This window comes from Micromys minutus, assembly GCF_963924665.1.
Source record: "Micromys minutus genome assembly, chromosome: 31".
NCBI classification, from domain to species: Eukaryota; Metazoa; Chordata; class Mammalia; order Rodentia; family Muridae; genus Micromys; species Micromys minutus.
Window position 1 is genome coordinate 109,264 of NC_137966.1, and position 17,634 is coordinate 126,897.

Here is a 17,634-nt window from a genome sequence, read left to right on the forward strand (position 1 = left end):
AGATGGCACAGTGATTGTGTCCTGTTTATGCAGAGAACCTATATTTAGACCCTAACACTCATGTTGGGTAGCTCCCAACTGCCTGAAACTACAGCTCCATGAGGATTAGCCTCTAGTCCCTAAGATACCTGCACACACATTTACATGCTACACACACACACACACACACACACACACACACACACACACACGATTTAAAATAATGAAAACAAATCTCTAAAAAGTCAAATCTTGACTGAACATGTGATACTTCAAGAAGGAGCATCTTCAATATCTTTTCAGACTTGACCTATACTTTGATTTAATAATTATCAGTGCTCAGATTGACACTTGACATAAGTACATACTACAAAATGATAATACAAAATAGGTTCAGGGCTTTTTCAGAACTTATGAGGAATTGGTCCCTGATCTCAAGCCAACATGCATTTATCAATATTTTACAAATGCCTTATCAGCAACTTAAATAGCACTTTCCCAAGTCAGGCATGCTCACACAATACAGTCCAGCAATATTTATATACTAAAGGGGGGTGGAGAACAATGAAAGGTCTCTGTTTTCTGTAATTAAGAGCAGAGAACTGTTGTAAAAACACTGCAGCTCCTAATTTGTAGCAGCCTTTACTTTGGGTGGTGTTCCAGACAACTTTGGTGTATGCTGTGACAGCGTGTCCAATGAGAAGTGTGTTGTGTGTTTAGAGTCAAAGCTGCTCTGCAAAGTTATCTTGGGTTCATTCGTTCTGATATTGAATTGTTTTTACAAATTCAGAAAGCTTTAACTTTTGCCCGATTTTGTTGTTGTTGTTGTTGTCTGTTTGCCATTCTACATTTAGGATTTACACCTACAGTTTAAGAAGTGCTGATTTAGATTATAGACTTCCCTATGACAACTGCACGGTAAGACACAGCATCTTGCCCCATATCCCCTCAAATATGGACTAGACTCACTGTTTCCTTTCATGAATTATTATTTGAGAAGGAAGGGAGAATGGGTACACAGTTCCCCCAATGACCCATAACTTCCCCTTAGGGAACCAAAGACAGAAGGGGCTAAAATGCTCTTACTTCAGCATTGGCTTGTGGGGACCTGTAGTGGGAGGGCTTACTTACTGGAGCAGTTAATGTCACAGAAGCTACTACTGTGAAGTCATTGCCAGGGTGTGTGACACAGAAATGCAAACAGAAGACAGAATTCTTTTGGAGTTATGTAACCTTTACTATTGAAACTGCCATTACAGAAGCTGGAATCAGCTCACTGGTGCTCCTCTGAGCCCTGGTCTCTGTTGCTGCTTCCTGCTCTGGATCTTATTTAAATGGATTTGGTTTCAAGAATGATCTTCTCCATTGTCTCAGAGATTATAGTATCACTGAACTCTAAATCCTTGCTTTTCTCCACTGTTGTCTCTATGTCTTCCTTCTCCACCAACTTTGTCACAATGCCTACCCCTCTTCTATCACATGAGGAGTCCCCTGTTTTTGAAGTAGACCTTACTAGGAAGCTCCTGAAAAAAGATCTAATCTTAGTGGTTCTCTTATTCACAACTCCTGTGCTAGCTGAAGATCGGTCCTTCCTGGATTTGTGACCAGTTCTGGATTCACTTTTATAAGAGGAACTGTGTCTCTTGCCCCTTAAGCTGCCATGTCTTTTCCCTTTTTTGTCCTCTCTTGTTTTTCCATGGCCAGATATAGACCGGTAAGAAGATGCTTTCTGGCTCTTGTCCTTGCCTGAACTGTGGCGACTTGTTCCTGTCCTGTGGTGATGGGAACTTTTTCTGCTAGTCTTTCTGTCCTTTTCTCCTTTCTCTCTCTTTTCCTTCTGTGTTTCAGAGCTAGTGTGGGAAACCTTCTGGCTCCCATCCCTTTCACACATGTAGCCTTCACTCTGCAAGGTTGACACGAGGGGAGTTTCAGGTTTATCCTCAGTAGGTCCCTTGGTTGTCATGCTGCCTGCAAATGCCACATTCAGGTTGGTATCTGGGGAGCCACTAGCATCACCCTCTGCAGAAGGGGACTCCGAAGTAGAACTGGCAGCTCCTGCTAAGACCACGTCTACACCTTCTGAGGTTATGTTTGCAACAACTGCCATGGCCTTGGTGGATTCACTTCCTACTTGATCTTTGGCGGCTGTTCCTGCCAGGGCTGTGGGTACCTGGCCTGAACCTGGAGACTTCGTTGTGGTTGCTGCCATGGTTATGACACCTGAGGTCTGGCTTGTGGCTGTTCCCGTTTTTCCCATACCTGCAGAGGGGGCTGTTACTGCTGCAACCACAGTGCCACCTGCTGCTCTTGCTGACCCTACTGCCCCTGCTGCCTTTGCTACCCCTGTCGCCCCTGCTGCCCCTGTCGCCCCTGCTGCCCCTGCTGCCCCTGCTGCCCCTGCTGGCATTGCTGCCCTCGCTTTGGCAGGTCCTGGAGTAATGACTGCAGCAGCAGCAGCCGGTTGTGTTCTCTCTCCTCCTGCAAATGCATCAGAAGTGGCTTCTGACACATCTTGGGATGTTTGACACCTAGAATCCTGATCCCCTTCTCCATGGATCTCTGAGACCTGCGCCAAGAGGAGAAAAAATAGTAAGATAGAGGTGACAGAGAGGCCAGAGTGCTCAGTTCCTCTTTCATTCTGGAGCTCAAACCTAGGGGCTTCTTATTGAAACCATATTTGAATCCCCATGACAAGATCCCTTCCACTGCACTGCAGTCAATGGCCACTTAGACTCACTTATGCAATTCTAGGGCAAAAGGAGCACTGTTGCAGAATGTTCATATTTGTGTTTGCCTTTGCAGGACACATTTCTACAAATGGAATTGTTGGCTCAAGGGATATACTTGGCATATTGACAGCCTTGAAACTGGTTGTCCATATACACACATGGGAATTGTGCTTATTGAAACACACACACACACACACACACACACACACACACACACACAAAACGGTCCAGGGTAGTAGATCATTAGTGGCTATCAAGACCTGGGCAGGCTACTGAGGAGCAGAAATGTAGAGAATATATGGCTAATAGATAAAGAAGAATGACTTCCTGACTCTTATGTCCTATATTTTATGGATATCAATGATTGACAGTCATTAATCTTATTTGTCTAAATAACAATAGGATTTTGAATATTCCCAGCACAAGGAAATGACTGATATCTGGGGTGATAAGCATAACCAATCACCCAAATTTAATTATTACATATTAGACACCAGTAGTAATGTCACACTATACCATATTAATGTGTGTAATTAATATATAGTAATCAAAATTAAAAATCATTTTGGTCAGCTGTGTTGGCACCTGCCAGCAACCTCAATATTTGAGAGGCTAAATTAGGAGGATGCCCAATCCAAGGCCAGCCTCCCCTACATAATGAGTTGATTTCCAGGCCAGGCTGGAATACATCTTGAGAACTTGCATCTAAAAGAAGAGAATACATATAATATATCCCCTTTGTTTTATATATTACATAATACACATACATAACATTCCAGAACAATTGTAACACATTTCCCAGGTGGGCCTAAGAAAGCCCTAACCTCTCTGTGGGACCTGCTCTGAGATGCTCCCCAAAGCTCCCCACCCTGTTTGAGTCTTTAGAAACTTACGAGTGGGCTTTCAGTGTCAGTGTTGCCTGTTGGGTTACTGGTGCAACTGTTCGTAGGTGGCCTTAGGAGATAGACAAGCTTTTCCCAATAACAAAAAAGGTCTTCTCGTGCATCAGAGGAGGGACACAGCTGCAAGTAAAAAGTTCGGCCTGTGGCAAGCTTCAGGCGCAGCTGCTGTTTCTCATGATCATGAACAGAGATCTTGACAAACTTCAAAGGAAGCAGCCTGGTGAGCTCTAAAGGTTTTGAAGGATTGCAACCTCTCCCTTTGATGAACCGGGCCCGTCTGGCATGTTCTTCACAGACTTTAGCTGGTCGGGCCAGCAACATAACATCAGGTAGTGGAAGGACCGGGCTGGTAGATGCAATGCACACAGTCACCATTCGGACGCGGTTGTGAACATCAATCACCTCTCCTTTTTTGCTAATCTGGATAAAGTCGCTCTCAAACATCGGTGCATACTTGAAAATATCATACTCTCCTCCCTTGTACAGCTGTCGTTGTAAATTTCCCATGGAGGTGTTGAACACGCCCATGGATCGGTAACTGTGGGCAGTGTAATAAGGTAGCAAGCATTCACTGCTCACTGTTCTCTTCATCCCAGGCATCTCTGCCAGCCACAAATCGTGTCCCTAAGAAAGGGAGGGAGCAAAGGCAATTGCCCATCTCCCAGCAAGGTTTCTGCCCACATCTCCTCACACCTGCTCAGTTATCCTCTACCATCCTTTGTGACCTGTCACCAGCACACACCCCTTTGTCCTGCCCTCTGAGCAGTCACCCCCTCAAATCAGACCAGCAGCCTCCTCCATACCCAGCCACACCACCAGCTGCCAGAGTATAGGTGTGGGTGTGCTGGGCATTTGAAAAACCAAACTGTTGGAATGCTTAAGCTTAAGCCATTTTGCTTTGTTCAGCATCTAAATTAGGTATCTCCAGTTCTATTGTTAGTCTTATTACAAATGCTCTCCTCAGGACTGTCTTCCTGCAAATACATTTTTGCTTCACCTGAATGACCTCCTGGGGATAGAATCCTTGTGGTGGAATGTGGTTTGCTAATTGCAGGACCCCATCTGGATTCTCCTTCACCAAGGCCTCAGTGTGTAACAGCACAGTTTGGGCAGGCTTTCCACGGCTGTTAAAGGAATGTCTCCATCTGTTCCTGCGACATGCCAAGGCTAGAATTTTGTTTTATCGATACAGTTGGGATCTCTACAGCTTTTATGGTCACTTTTCCATTTGGAGAAAGTTAATTTTTCAAAGCCATAGTTACAGCAGGAAACCAAGGCTGCAGATTCTTGCTTGGGGTCAGAGTTCAGTGTTGGATGCTAAGCCAGTCTTGTTAACTGCTGTCAAAGCTTTTCTCTTTGTCAGACTGAGGACTGTCCAACTCCAGCTCTCCACACACAGAGAAGCCTGATGGTCAACAGTGTGTGGGGTTGGGTGTTACTAGGAACAGCAAGGACTCAGAGGTGCTTGAATCATTGTACGATATCTCAAATTTTGTGTTTGACCTTACTCCTGTGCTTACCTCATAAACCACTAATGTTTGGGTTCTTGGAATAGTTTTTCAGAGAAATTGTGGCAAATATATCTTTCTTTACTTGGCAGAAGGTGATGGAGATGAAGTCCCCCCTCCTCCAGTTAGAAAAGTACTTCTGAAGTAAACCCACATCCATCCCTACTCTCCATCCCACCCCTCAGACCTGACTGTGTAGAGATCTTGAAATAAACTCTAGCCACAGAATGAGTTTTGTTCTGCTCTCGTGTTCATTTCAGTGTGGAGTGCCCCATAGCTTTTCAGTCAATATGGATCCACTGAGGCTAACTCTCCCATGCATTTATGCAACAAAAATTTTATCAACAAGCATTTTGTTCATTTCCAATAAGGGAAGGGGATAGAAAAAGTGAAGTTGTTTACCACAGAATAACTAAAAATTTTTTTCTAAGGATATTGAGTTAATTCTCCAAAAACAGTGACAAAGTGACTTGTAAGAGGATAATGATTAGGAGTTCATAATATCAGATATTATTGACTAAGAAATAAGACACTAATTTGTCTTCCCCTTCTAACTCACTTTCTGTCACTAAGCCCTGTCTCCATATAATGTACATTATATATATTATACTATTTGTATCATAAGGTATATATTCTCCTAAGTCCATCACAGATAGATATATTACAAAAATGGGCATGCATGAAACTCTGAGTTGGATCTCTTGCACTGAATATTTTTATTATTTCATTTTTGATTGAGATGGTGCTGGTCAGATAACTCAGTAGATAAAGGTTTCTGTTGCTAAACCTGGTGACTTGAGTTTGATCCCAGGAGCCCACATGATGGAAGGAGAGAACCATCTGGAAGAAGTTGCCCTCTGACCTCCATACATTTGTCATGGTGTACACACACACACACTAAATTTAAAGAGTTTAAAACTGAGATAAACCATGGTAATATTATTGAGAATTTAACTGTGAGCCAAGCTTGGTACTAATCAGTTTATGTTAAGAAAAAATTTTTTCTTCATGATATTCTAATAAACGGTAGGTCTGACTATCATTCTTTTTTTTTTTTTTAAACGACTTTATTTTGCAAAACAAAGATAAATGTACAGATTTTAAACATTTTTTGCTTAAAATTATACATTTTTGTCAGTACTGTTTTTTCAGACATTATAATAAATTTTACATAAAACCATGTGAATATGTTTTTTAGTCAGTACTTGATTTTTTTCAAGGGCTTGACAGTATGCATTGAAAACCTACTAGTTGCAATAAGCGTAAAGTACATGCAAAACAAAACGCAACATGGAAATAGTCAAAGTCTTCTTGTTTTGTGAATATATGTATATTTTTTGTTTTCTTTATTTCTTGGACTTCATACAGTCTGTGAGTTGTTTCTGGGGGAGTGCAAGCCTCTGGGGTTAGCATCCCACTATCAGTGACTGCATATTATGTCTGTTCTTTTGGGACTGGGTTATCTCACTCAGGATGATCTTCTCTAGATGCAGCCATTTTCTTAAGAATTTGGTTAAGTCATTGTTTCTGGTGGCTGAGTAGTATTCCATTGTGTATATGTACCACAATTTTTGTATCCATTCATCTTCTGAAGGACATCTGGGTTCCTTCCAGCTTCTGACTATTATAAATAGAGCCGCTATGAACATTGTGGTGCATATATCTTTGTTGTGTATTAAAGTGTCTCTGGGGTATATGCCCAGAAGTGGAATAGCTGGGTCTTCAGGTAGTACTATATCCAATTTTCTGAGGTATCGCCAGACAGATTTCCACAGTGGTTGTATTAGCTTGCAACCCCACCAACAGTGGAGAAGTGTTCCTCTTTCTCCGCAGCCTCGCCAGCATCTGCTGTCATCTGAGTTTTGGATCTTGGCCAATCTGACTGGTGTGAGGTGGAATCTTAGGGTTGTTTTGATTTGCATTTCCCTGATGGCTAAGGATGTCGAGCACTTCCTCAGATGTTTTTCGGCCATTCGGTGTTCCTCAACTGAAAATGATTTGTTTAGCTCTGTACCCCATTTTTTAATAGGGTTATTTGATTCTCTGGTGTCTAGCTTTTTGAGTTCCTTGTACACCTTGGATATTAGGCCTTTATCTGATGTGGTGTTGGTAAAGATCTTTTCCCATTCTGTTGGTTGCCGTTTTGTTTTCTTGACGATATCCTTAGCCTTACAGAAACTTTGCAATCTCATTAAGTCCCATTTGTTAATCTTTGACCTTAGAGCTTGAGCCATTGGTGTTTTGTTCAGGAAATTTTCTCCTGTGCCTATGTGTTCTAAGGTTTTCCCTACTTTCTCATCTAATAGTTTCAGTGTATCTGGTTTAATGTGGAGATCTTTAATCCACTTACACTTGAGCTTTGTACAAGGAGATAAGCACGGGTCTATTTTCATTCTTTTGCATGTTGAGTCCCAGTTGGACCAGCACCATTTGTTGAATAGGCTGTCCTCTTTCCATTGAATGTTTACTGCTCCTTTGTCAAAAATCAGGTGACCATATACATGAGGGCTCATTTCTGGATCTTCTATTCTATTCCATTGATCCACTTGCCTATTTCTGTACCAGTACCATGCAGTTTTCAGCACAATTGCCTTGTAATATAGCTTGAGGTCAGGGATAGTGATTCCCGCAGATGTTTTTTTGTTGTTGAGGATGGATTTCGCTATTCTAGGTCTTTTGTTATTCCATATGAAATTGCACATTGATCTTTCCAATTCCATGAAGAACTGGGTTGGAATTTTGATGGGGATTGCATTGAATCTGTAGATTGCTTTTGGTAGGATGGCCATTTTTAAGATGTTGATCTTTCCAATCCATGAGCATGGGAGATCTTTCCATTTTCTGAGATCCTCCTCAATTTCTTTCTTTAGAGGTTTGAAGTTCTTGTCATACAGGTCCTTCACTTGCTTAGTTAGAGTCACACCAAGGTATTTCATAGTGTTTGTAACGATTGTGAAGGGTACCTTTTCCCTAATTTCTTTCTCCACATGTTTGTCCTTTGAGTATAGGAAGGCTACTGATTTGTTTGAGTTAATTTTGTATCCGGCCACTTTGCTGAACTTGTTTATCAGCTGTAGGAGTTCTCTGGTGGAATTTTTGGGGTCACTCAAGTACACTATCATGTCATCGGCAAAGAGTGATGTTTTTATCTCTTTCTTTCCGATTTGTATCCCCTTGATCTCCTTTTGCTGTCTAATTGCTCCAGCCAGGACTTCCAGTACTATGTTGAATAGGTAGGGGGAGAGTGGGCAGCCTTGTCGAGTCCCTGATTTTAGTGGGATTGCTTCAAGTTTCTCGCCATTAAGTTTGATGTTGGCTGTTGGTTTGCTGTATATTGCTTTTATTATGTTTAAATATGGGCCTTGGATTCCTGTTCTTTCCAGGACTTTTAACATGAAGGGGTGTTGGATTTTGTCGAATGCTTTCTCAGCGTCTAGTGAGATGACCACGTGATTTTGGTCTTTAAGTTTGTTTATATGGTGGATTACATTGATGGATTTCCTTATGTTAAACCATCCCTGCATCCCAGGGATGAAGCCTACTTGGTCATGATGAATGATGGTTTTGATGTGTTCTTGGATTCGGTTTGCAAGGATTTTGTTGAGTATTTTTGCATCAGTGTTCATAAGTGAGATTGGTCTGAAGTTCTCTTTCCTTGTAGGGTCTTTGTGTGGCTTAGGTACGAGGGTTATTGTAGCCTCAAAAAATGAGTTGGGTAATATTCCATCTGATTCTATCTTTTGGAATAGTTTGGCGAATATTGGTGTTATATCCCCAATAAATGTCTGATAAAATTCTGCACTGAACCCGTCTGGACCTGGGCTTGTTTTGGTTGGGAGGCTTTTGATGACTTCTTCTATTTCTTTAGGTGTTATAGGGTTATTTAGATGGTTTACTTGGTCCTGGTTAAACTTTGGGACCTTGTATCTGTCTAGGAATTCGTCCATTTCCTCCAGATTTTCCAATTTTGTGGAATATAAGTTTTTGTAGTAGGATCTGATGATTTCTTGAATTTCCTTAGTTTCAGTTGTTATGTCACCACTTTCCTTTCTGATTTTGTTAATTTGGATACTCTCTCTTTGCCCTTTAGTTAGTCTGGCTAGGGGTTTATCAATCTTGTTGATTTTCTCAAAGAACCAACTCTTTGTTTTGTTGATTTTTGCAATGGTTCTTTTTGTTTCTATTTGGTCTATTTCTGCCCTAATTTTGATTATTTCTTGCCGTCTACTCTTTTTGGGTATATCTGCTTCCTTTTGTTCTAGGGCTTTTAGCTGTGCTGTCAGGTTGCTGATGTGAGCTCTCTCCAGTTTCTTTTTGGAGGCACTTAGGGCTATGAGTTTTCCTCTCAATACTGCTTTCATTGCATCCCATAGGTTTGGGTATGTTGTGTTATCGTTTTCGTTGAATTCTAGAAAGTCCTTAATTTCTTTCTTTATTTCTTCTTTGACCCTGCTATCCTTTAACAGAGTGTTGTTTAGTTTCCATGTGTATGTGGGCATTTTGTTGTCTTTGTTGTTGTTAAAGACCAGCCGTAGACCATGGTGATCTGAGAGGATGCATGGGAGTATTTCAATCTTCTTATATCGATGAAGGCTCGTTCTGTGTCCAATTATGTGGTCAATTTTCGAGAAGGTGCCATGGGGTGGTGAGAAGAAGGTGTATTCTTTTACTTTAGGATAGTATGTTCTGTATATATCTATTAATTCTAGTTGGTTCAAAGTCTCTGCTAGTTTTGCAGTGTCCTTGTTCAGTTTCTGTTTCCCTGATCTGTCCATTGGTGAGAGTGGGGTATTAAAGTCTCCCACTATTATTGTGTGGGGTGAAATGTATTTTTTGAGCTTTAGTAGAGTTTCTTTTATGAATGTGGGTGATTTTTTTATTTGGAGCATATATGTTAAAGATTGAGATTTCCTCCGGACAGATTTCCCCGGTAATGAGTAAAAAGTGTCCTTCTTTATCTTTTTTGTTAACTTTTGGTTGGAAATTTACTTTATTCGATATTAGAATAGCCACTCCAGCTTGCTTCTTGGAGCTGTTTGCTTGGAAGTTTTTTTTCCACCCTTTTACTCTGAGATAGTGTCTGTCTCTGTCTCTGAGATGAGTTTCCTGTATGCAGCAAAAGGCTGGATTTTGTTTATGTATCCAGTCTGATAGTCTATGTCTCTTTATTGGGGAGTTGAGACCATTTATGTTAATAGATATCAAGGAATAATTGTTTCTGTTTCCTGCCATTTTTGCTTTTTTGGGTTGAGTTGTGTCTGTGTTTTTTTCTTCTTTTAGTTTTCTTTTTTAGGAGTTTTCTTGTTTTTACTAGGCTGTATTTTCCCTCCTTGTATTGGGTTTTCCACCTATAATTCGTTGTAGTGCTGGGTTTGTGGTCAGATATTGTGTGAATTTTGATTTGTCTTGAAATATCTTTGTCTATCCATCGATGGTGATTGATAGTTTTGCTGGGTATAGCAGCTTGGGCTGGCACTTGTGCTCTCTTAAGGAGTGCATGATGTCTGTCCAGGCTCTTCTAGCTTTCATAGTCTCTGTTGAGAATTCGGGTGTGAGTCTGATTGGTCTGCCTTTATATGTTACCTGACCTTTTTCCCTTACTGCTTTTAGTATTCTTTCTTTACTTTGGGCACTTGATGTTTTTACTATTATGTGTCGGGAGGTATTTCTTTTCTGGTCCAACCTATTTGGAGTTCTGAAGGCTTCTTTTATGCTCGTGGTCATCTCATTCTTGAGGGTAGGGAAGTTTTCTTCTATGATTTTGTTGAAGATATTTACTGTGCCTCTTAGTTGATATTCTTCTCCCTCTTCTATTCCTATTATCCTTAGGTTCGGTCTTCTCATTGTGTCTTGTATTTCCTGGACATTTTGGGTTAGGAGCTTTTTGTTTTTTGCATCTTCTCTGGCTGTTTTGTCTATGTTTGCAATGTTGTCTTCTGCCCCCGAGATTCTCTCCTCGATCTCTTGTAATCTGTTGGAAATGCTTGCTTCTGTGACTCCTGATTTCTTTTTTTGGTGTTCTGACTCTAGGGTTATCTCTTTTAGCGCTTTCTTTATTGTGTCAATTTCTGTTTTAATTTCCCTCTTCCATTCCTTTATTTCTTTGGTTCTGTTTTCCTCTCGTTCTTTGAGTTCTTTGAGTGTTTTTCTTGTTTCTTCTTTAAAAGCTTCTGAATCTTTTTGCTTTTCCTCCCTTTCTTGTTTAAGTAACTCTATCAGCGTCTTGAGGCATGATTTCAGGTCTGTGTCTTCTTTCTCTGGAGTGTTTGGAATTCCGATGTTTGCTACTATCAGAGAGCTGGGTTCTGGTGTTGCTAGATTGTCTTGGTTTTCTTGGGATATACTCTTTCTCTTTCCTCTTGCCATTTTGTTGTCAGCGATATGTTCTTGCCTTTCCCTTGTATCTGGTCTGTGTCCCTGGTACACTTTCCGTGTGCACTCCGCAGAAATCTCTCTACTCCCTGGCAGCCCAGGTTCCGGGTGGCAGCTGGGCCAGGCTCCGCTCTGCGTCCTGAAGTCGCCTCCGGGTGGGAACAGACGTTCCTAAGATCTGTTCCTGGTCACAGATGCTCAGCCTCTCCGAGCCACCTTTCCGGCTGGCAGGTGGGCCAGGCTCCGCTCTGCATCCTGAAGTCGTCTCCGGGTGGGAACAGAAGTTCCTAAGATCTGTTCCCGGTCACTGGATCGGGGAGGACAGGGCAGGTCAGGGCAGGGGGTGCCCTTTCCGTGTGCACTCTGCAGAGATCGCTCTGCTCCCCAGCAGCCTAGGTCTCCCACTCACCAGTTGCTCAGCCTGTACGAGCCGCCTTTCCGGCTGGCAGTTGGGCCAGGCTCTGCTCTGTGTCCTGAAGTCGTCCCCGGGTGGGAACGGAAGTTCCTAAGATCTGTTCCTGGTCACAGTTGCTCAGCCTGTATGAGCCGCCTTTCCGGCTGGCAGGTGGGCCAGGCTCCACTCTGTGTCCTGAAGTCGTCTCCGGGTGGGAACAGAAGTTCCTAAGATCTGTTCCCGGTCACAGTTGCTCAGCCTGTACGAGCTGCCTTTCCGGCTGGCAGTTGGGCCAGGCTCTGCTCTGTGTCCTGAAGTCGTCTCCGGGTGGGAACAGAAGTTCCTAAGATCTGTTCCCGGTCACTGGATCGGGGAGGACAGGGCAGGTCAGGGCAGGGGGTACCCTTTCCGTGTGCACTCCGCAGAGATCCCTCTGCTCCCCAGCAGCCTAGGTCTCCCACTCACCAGTTGCTCAGCCTGTACGAGCCGCCTTTCCGGCTGGCAGTTGGGCCAGGCTCCGCTCTGCGTCCTGAAGTCGTCTCCGGGTGGGAACAGAAGTTCCTAAGATCTGTTCCAGGTCACAGTTGCTCAGCCTGTACGAGCCGCCTTTCCGGCTGGCAGTTGGGCCAGGCTCTGCTCTGTCCTGACTATCATTCTTATTGTACAAGATGGGAGTGGTGTGACATCAAGGCTCAGAGAAATTAGACTTCACAAAGGTCACAAGGGGATGAAAGAAATGAAAGTTCCCAAACATATGATGGTTAAAATTATACTAGATTGGGTCACACTAGTAGAAGGTAAAATATAAGTACTATGCAACATAATTGTCCCCAATTTAGCATCATTAGCAGCATACTCTGTGCTAAACCCTGTCCTGAGAAAACAGCGATGGACAAAGCAGGTGAGTGAACTTGGTCTTGTGGAGATTTGGAGACACTGTAAACCAGTGTGTGATACAGGGTGTCCGATGCTGATAAGAACTGTGGAGAAAGATAAGTAGGCATGTGGGACTGGAGTGCTACCAGGGAGCACTAAAGAAGTCTCAGTAAGAGCCTTTGGGTTTTTATGGGACTCCTGAGCATGCAAATATTAGTGTCTCGGCATCTATGTACACTTCTTGGGCTTTTTCCCATTGTCTCTTTTCCTTGTTTGGTTGTTTTGTCCTATTTTGATGTGTTCCTTTTTATTTATCTGTCTTTATTATTCTTTAGATGTCTATTTGTTTTCTAATGAGAGACAGAAAGGGATGATCTGGAAGAGAGGGGAGGTAGGGAGGGACTGGGCAGATTTAGGGGATCAGAATATAATTAGAATATATTGAATGAGTAAAATCTATCTTCAATAAAAGAAGGAAGGAGGAAGAGGACAAGAAACAGGAGGAGGAAGAGTAAGAAGAGAAGGAGCAAGAGGAGCAAGAGGAGGAAAAGGAGATGACCTTTGAGCAAAGGCATAAAGAAGGTTGAGGGAAAGCCAGGCATGAGTCAAGCTTGAGGAAGAACTTCTTGGAGAATGTCTTAGTCAGGGTTTCTATTCCTGCACAAACATCATGACCAAGAAGCAAGTTGGGGAGAAAAGGGTTTATTTGGCTTATACTTCCACAATGCTGTTCATCACCAAAGTAAGTCAGGACTGGAACCCAAGCAGGTCAGAAAGCAGGAGCTGATGCAGAGACCATGGAAAGATGTTGCTTACTGACTTGCTTCCCATGGCTTGCTCAGCTTTCTTTCTTATAGAACCCAGGTCTACCAGCCCAGGGATGGCACCACCCACAATGGGCTGGTCCCTCCCCCCTTGATCACTAGTTGAGAAAATGCCTTACAGCTGGATCTTGTAGAGACATTTCCTCAACTGAGGCTCCTTTCTCTGTGATAACTCCAGCTTGTGTCAAGTTAACACAAAACCAGCCAGTACAGAGGCATAGCAAGAAACCACAGACACTCAACAGAAGATGCTTATCATGTTTAAGGAAACTCCAAGGAGGCCAGGGCCAGAAATGGAGTGAAGCCAGGGAAGCAGGGTTGGAGCTGAAGCCAAGAGACAGGTAGTCATAGGACTTTCAGACATCCAGGAGGGATTGTCTACATCTGTTGCAGCCTCAGTATGTCCCTTCCCACTCAGATAAAGCTGGGTCATTGACTTATAGCCACAGAAGGCTATCAGGATGAGCCATAGAGAAGCAGAGTTAGTGAGTTTACTAAGTAGTTAGGAAGTCACATAGGAAAAGGACAGTAGACAATCCACAGCATGGGTATAGGCTTTTCAAGATAGAGCCATGCTTGAGTGTGCATTGCAATCATTATGTCTAGGGTCCTGTGACTTTCTAAGTTTAATTCCCAAAGCATACAATTACAAGAGATAATAATTAAGCAAAGCTTAATACTTAAGCAAAACTTAATGTTGGAGTTTTTTAAATACATGAGCTGGTATGCATCTTTTACAAAACCTTTATGTGTGTGCAGGCCAGTTTGCCACATTGTGAGTGTAGAGGTCAGAGAACAACTTACAGGACTCAGCTTTTTCTTTGTATCCTGCTAGGTGGACATATTTTGTTCCATTGTACCTAGAACCTACATGAAAAGAAGTAATACTTCCGGTTTTCAGATGTTCAAGACTACCATGCCTATTAAACTGCATCCTTAGAACATCAATACAAGAAATAGCTTTATTCAGACCTCATGCTTGCACAGAATTCCAAAGCATGAGAATTAAAATACAAATTAATACTTAACTCCCTACTTTTTAAAGCTGCATGAAAATGCCCTCTTTCTTTCCAGAGTTGAAAATCAAACATCAACATTTGTTGATTGCTCATCATGTTGTGCCCGTCATTATGCCAAGAGTATGCAGGTTGTCAAAACATATTTCAGAAAGTGTGAACCACAACTCTCAGGCAAGTGTAGGAATCAGTGTAATTCACTAATGGGGGAAAATTCCGGATGTTGAAGCTGGCTCAGGTGAGAATTAGAAAAAGACAATGGCATTAGAGAAAATAATTTAGAGTGCTGTTGTCAGGTTCGAAAGAAAACCAGTTGATTGTCTCCAGTGACTTGAAACAGTGAGCCTTGGGGTTGCCATTTTTGCTGAGTGGAGGTCTACAGGTTATTAAGGAACTTCACAGAATTAAAGCTTCAATCAGTTATATATAGTTTTCACTAAAGGTTGAAGTATGATGGTTGTACAATGTCATAAAAATGATACAAATAATTGAGTTGTACATTTTCACTGGTACAATTTTTTGGCATGTAAGACATATTTTACTAATGTGTTAAAAATATCAGTGTCTGGTGGATGTTTTGCCTTAACTAAATAACTTATACCTGTATATATTCAATGTGTCTTCCCAACCCCATCCTTGAGGGTATGTGTTTGTGTGTATGTCTGTGCATGTCTGTACACACATAGACAATGTGTGTATGTAGGGTGTATATGCATTCATGTAAGTAAATGTGGGCACACACATACCATTGCATGCATGTGAAAGTCAGATGACAACCCAGCTCCCCCCAGCTTACACAGCAAGCACCTTTACCTGTTGAACCCTCTCACTGGCCACTAATGTTATTCTTGATAACTCACATTATTCTAAAAAAAAAAAAGATAATAGAATGTGATACTTAATTCTTAAGTAGTCAGTGCAATACCATCACTTTCGTTCATTCTTGGGATAATAATATAAACTTCAGGATGGGAATGCTAAATAACACTTTAATAAGATACAGTAAGGGCACATTGTCTACATGTTAAGGAATGTTATGGCACACATATGGGTTATGATCTATCTTCAGAGAGTCTATAAGCTGTAGAACACTCATAAAAAGACACAAGAAAAACAGGGAGGCAAATAGAAAAATGATAGAGTAATAGTGGATGAGTAGAAGAGAAGATGTATCTAATATTTATCACTGTTTAAAACCAGCAATAACTTTTTGTAAGAAAGAACACCATCAAAAACTGGTTCTAAAGTTTTTTGTCTGTGCATTTTAAAGTGGGCTAAGGTATAAGCAAGGTGAAGAAAGAGATAAAACTGTATATAGCATGTTGAGTATAGACATGCACGACTATAGACAACTATGCAGAGATTACAGATCAATAGAATTTGTTCCCCATTAGTATTTTGAACACTGAGCAAAGAGGCAGCTATGTATAGCCCTTTCAATGAGTCTGCAGCCTAGGGAGGAGGGAGGAGATGTTGTGAGCTAGGCAGGATGTGAAGGTGGGGAGATTTCCATACTATAAACAATACATAACTATTGAGTAAATCCCCAGGCCTAAAATATAAACCACAGTACTTTCATGTTGGGTTCTGCAAGGGGGGTGGCGTAGGATGAGCCACTCTTTGCCTTGGGCACTGGGACTTGAGGAAGCCAATTTGATTTCTACATTGCCTTTGTGCTGTCTGGAAAGGCCACAAGGTACCTAAATCTTCCCCTGAGGGCCAGCATGCAAATCATCTTGCTCCAGCCTTGGGGCTGAAAGGAGAGAAGCTGATATACAAGACAGCAAGCAGCTGATTGAAAGAATTGTGATGCTCAATATTATGCTCCAACTGTCTCCTCTTCCTTCCTTCTGCCCTGCTCAGTCATACTCATCTGTACTCTCAACCAAACTTCTCTGATCATCTGAGTTTTAGAACTATTCCCTGAATTTCTTATTGTGCTCTATTTATGCAAGTGAGATATTCTACCTCAAGTCATATATTTATTTATATGGTATTAACAATGAAGAAGACTGCAGCTAAACACACACATGCACACACACATATACAGGTTCTGTTTATTACAAGCTCTGGCTTGGGCTCTCCTTAACCCAACCCTGACACTGCAGGACTGGAAGGTGGAGCAGCCATAAACCCTTAGCAGGACAAGGTTTTGTAGGAAATGGGAGCAAGTGAGGGGTGTCTAGCCTGGCAAGCATCTAATAGGATGACTACTGTAAGCCAACAGGAAGGTCCTCTGAAGCAAGACTGAACAGTCACAATACATCTAAAACAATCAGACTAATCTTTGATTAATTGTTGCTAGGAAGTAGCTAAGGAGTAACTCTGGAGTTTGGGTCAAGGACAAACCATAGGGTCCTTCCTGGTACTTGGGTTCAGCAGTTTGGGTTCAGCTGAAGGTCAAGTTCTCAGGCTCTTTTCTTTTTAGATGGAGGCCAGTCCCAAGATGGAGTAGGTTTGACCCCTCAAGGTAAAATAAGCTATCAAGAGGTAGAGATGTGACCAAGTATATAATTTAACTCTGAAAAAAAAATCAGAAAATGTAAAATGTTATCTCTGAAAAGTGAGGTTAGATGTGATTTTAAATTTCATTTACCGACTTGATAATTAAATCAAAAATATAAAACACTTTTGATTTGGATTTATATTTTGTTTTTATCTTTATTTTACATGTATTGGTATTTTACTTGAATGTATGTCTATGAACTACATGTATGCAATGCCCTCAGACACCAGTAGAGAATACTGAATTTCCTGGGACTGTAGTTATAGACTGTTGTGAGCCACTGTGTAGGTACTGGGAATTGAATCTGAGTTCTCTGGGAAAGCAGTTATTGCTTTTTATAGATAAGCTAGCTCTTAAGTTCCAGTTATATTTATATGGTGGGCACACCTTTAATCCCAACATTATGGAGGCAGAAGCTGAAGGATCTCTGTGACTTTCCAGTTTTGTCTATATAGAAAGTTCCAGAACAGCCACGATTACACACTGAGATCCTGTCTCAAAAAAATAAAATAGAATAAAATAAATAAT

The 17,634-nt window shown here is 41.7% G+C and overlaps 1 protein-coding gene across 1 annotated transcript; it reads right to left on the reverse strand.

The window, feature by feature from the left end:
- Positions 1-1,309: 1,309 nt before the first annotated feature.
- GARIN3 (golgi associated RAB2 interactor family member 3) lies at positions 1,310-4,210 on the reverse strand (the record flags this gene model as incomplete). The annotated part of the gene is made up of 2 exons (XM_080942273.1): positions 1,310-2,545; positions 3,602-4,210. 2 exons carry the CDS (start codon positions 4,208-4,210, stop codon positions 1,310-1,312), a joined length of 1,845 nt encoding a protein of 614 aa, XP_080798399.1.
- Between the last annotated feature and the right edge of the window lie 13,424 nt (positions 4,211-17,634).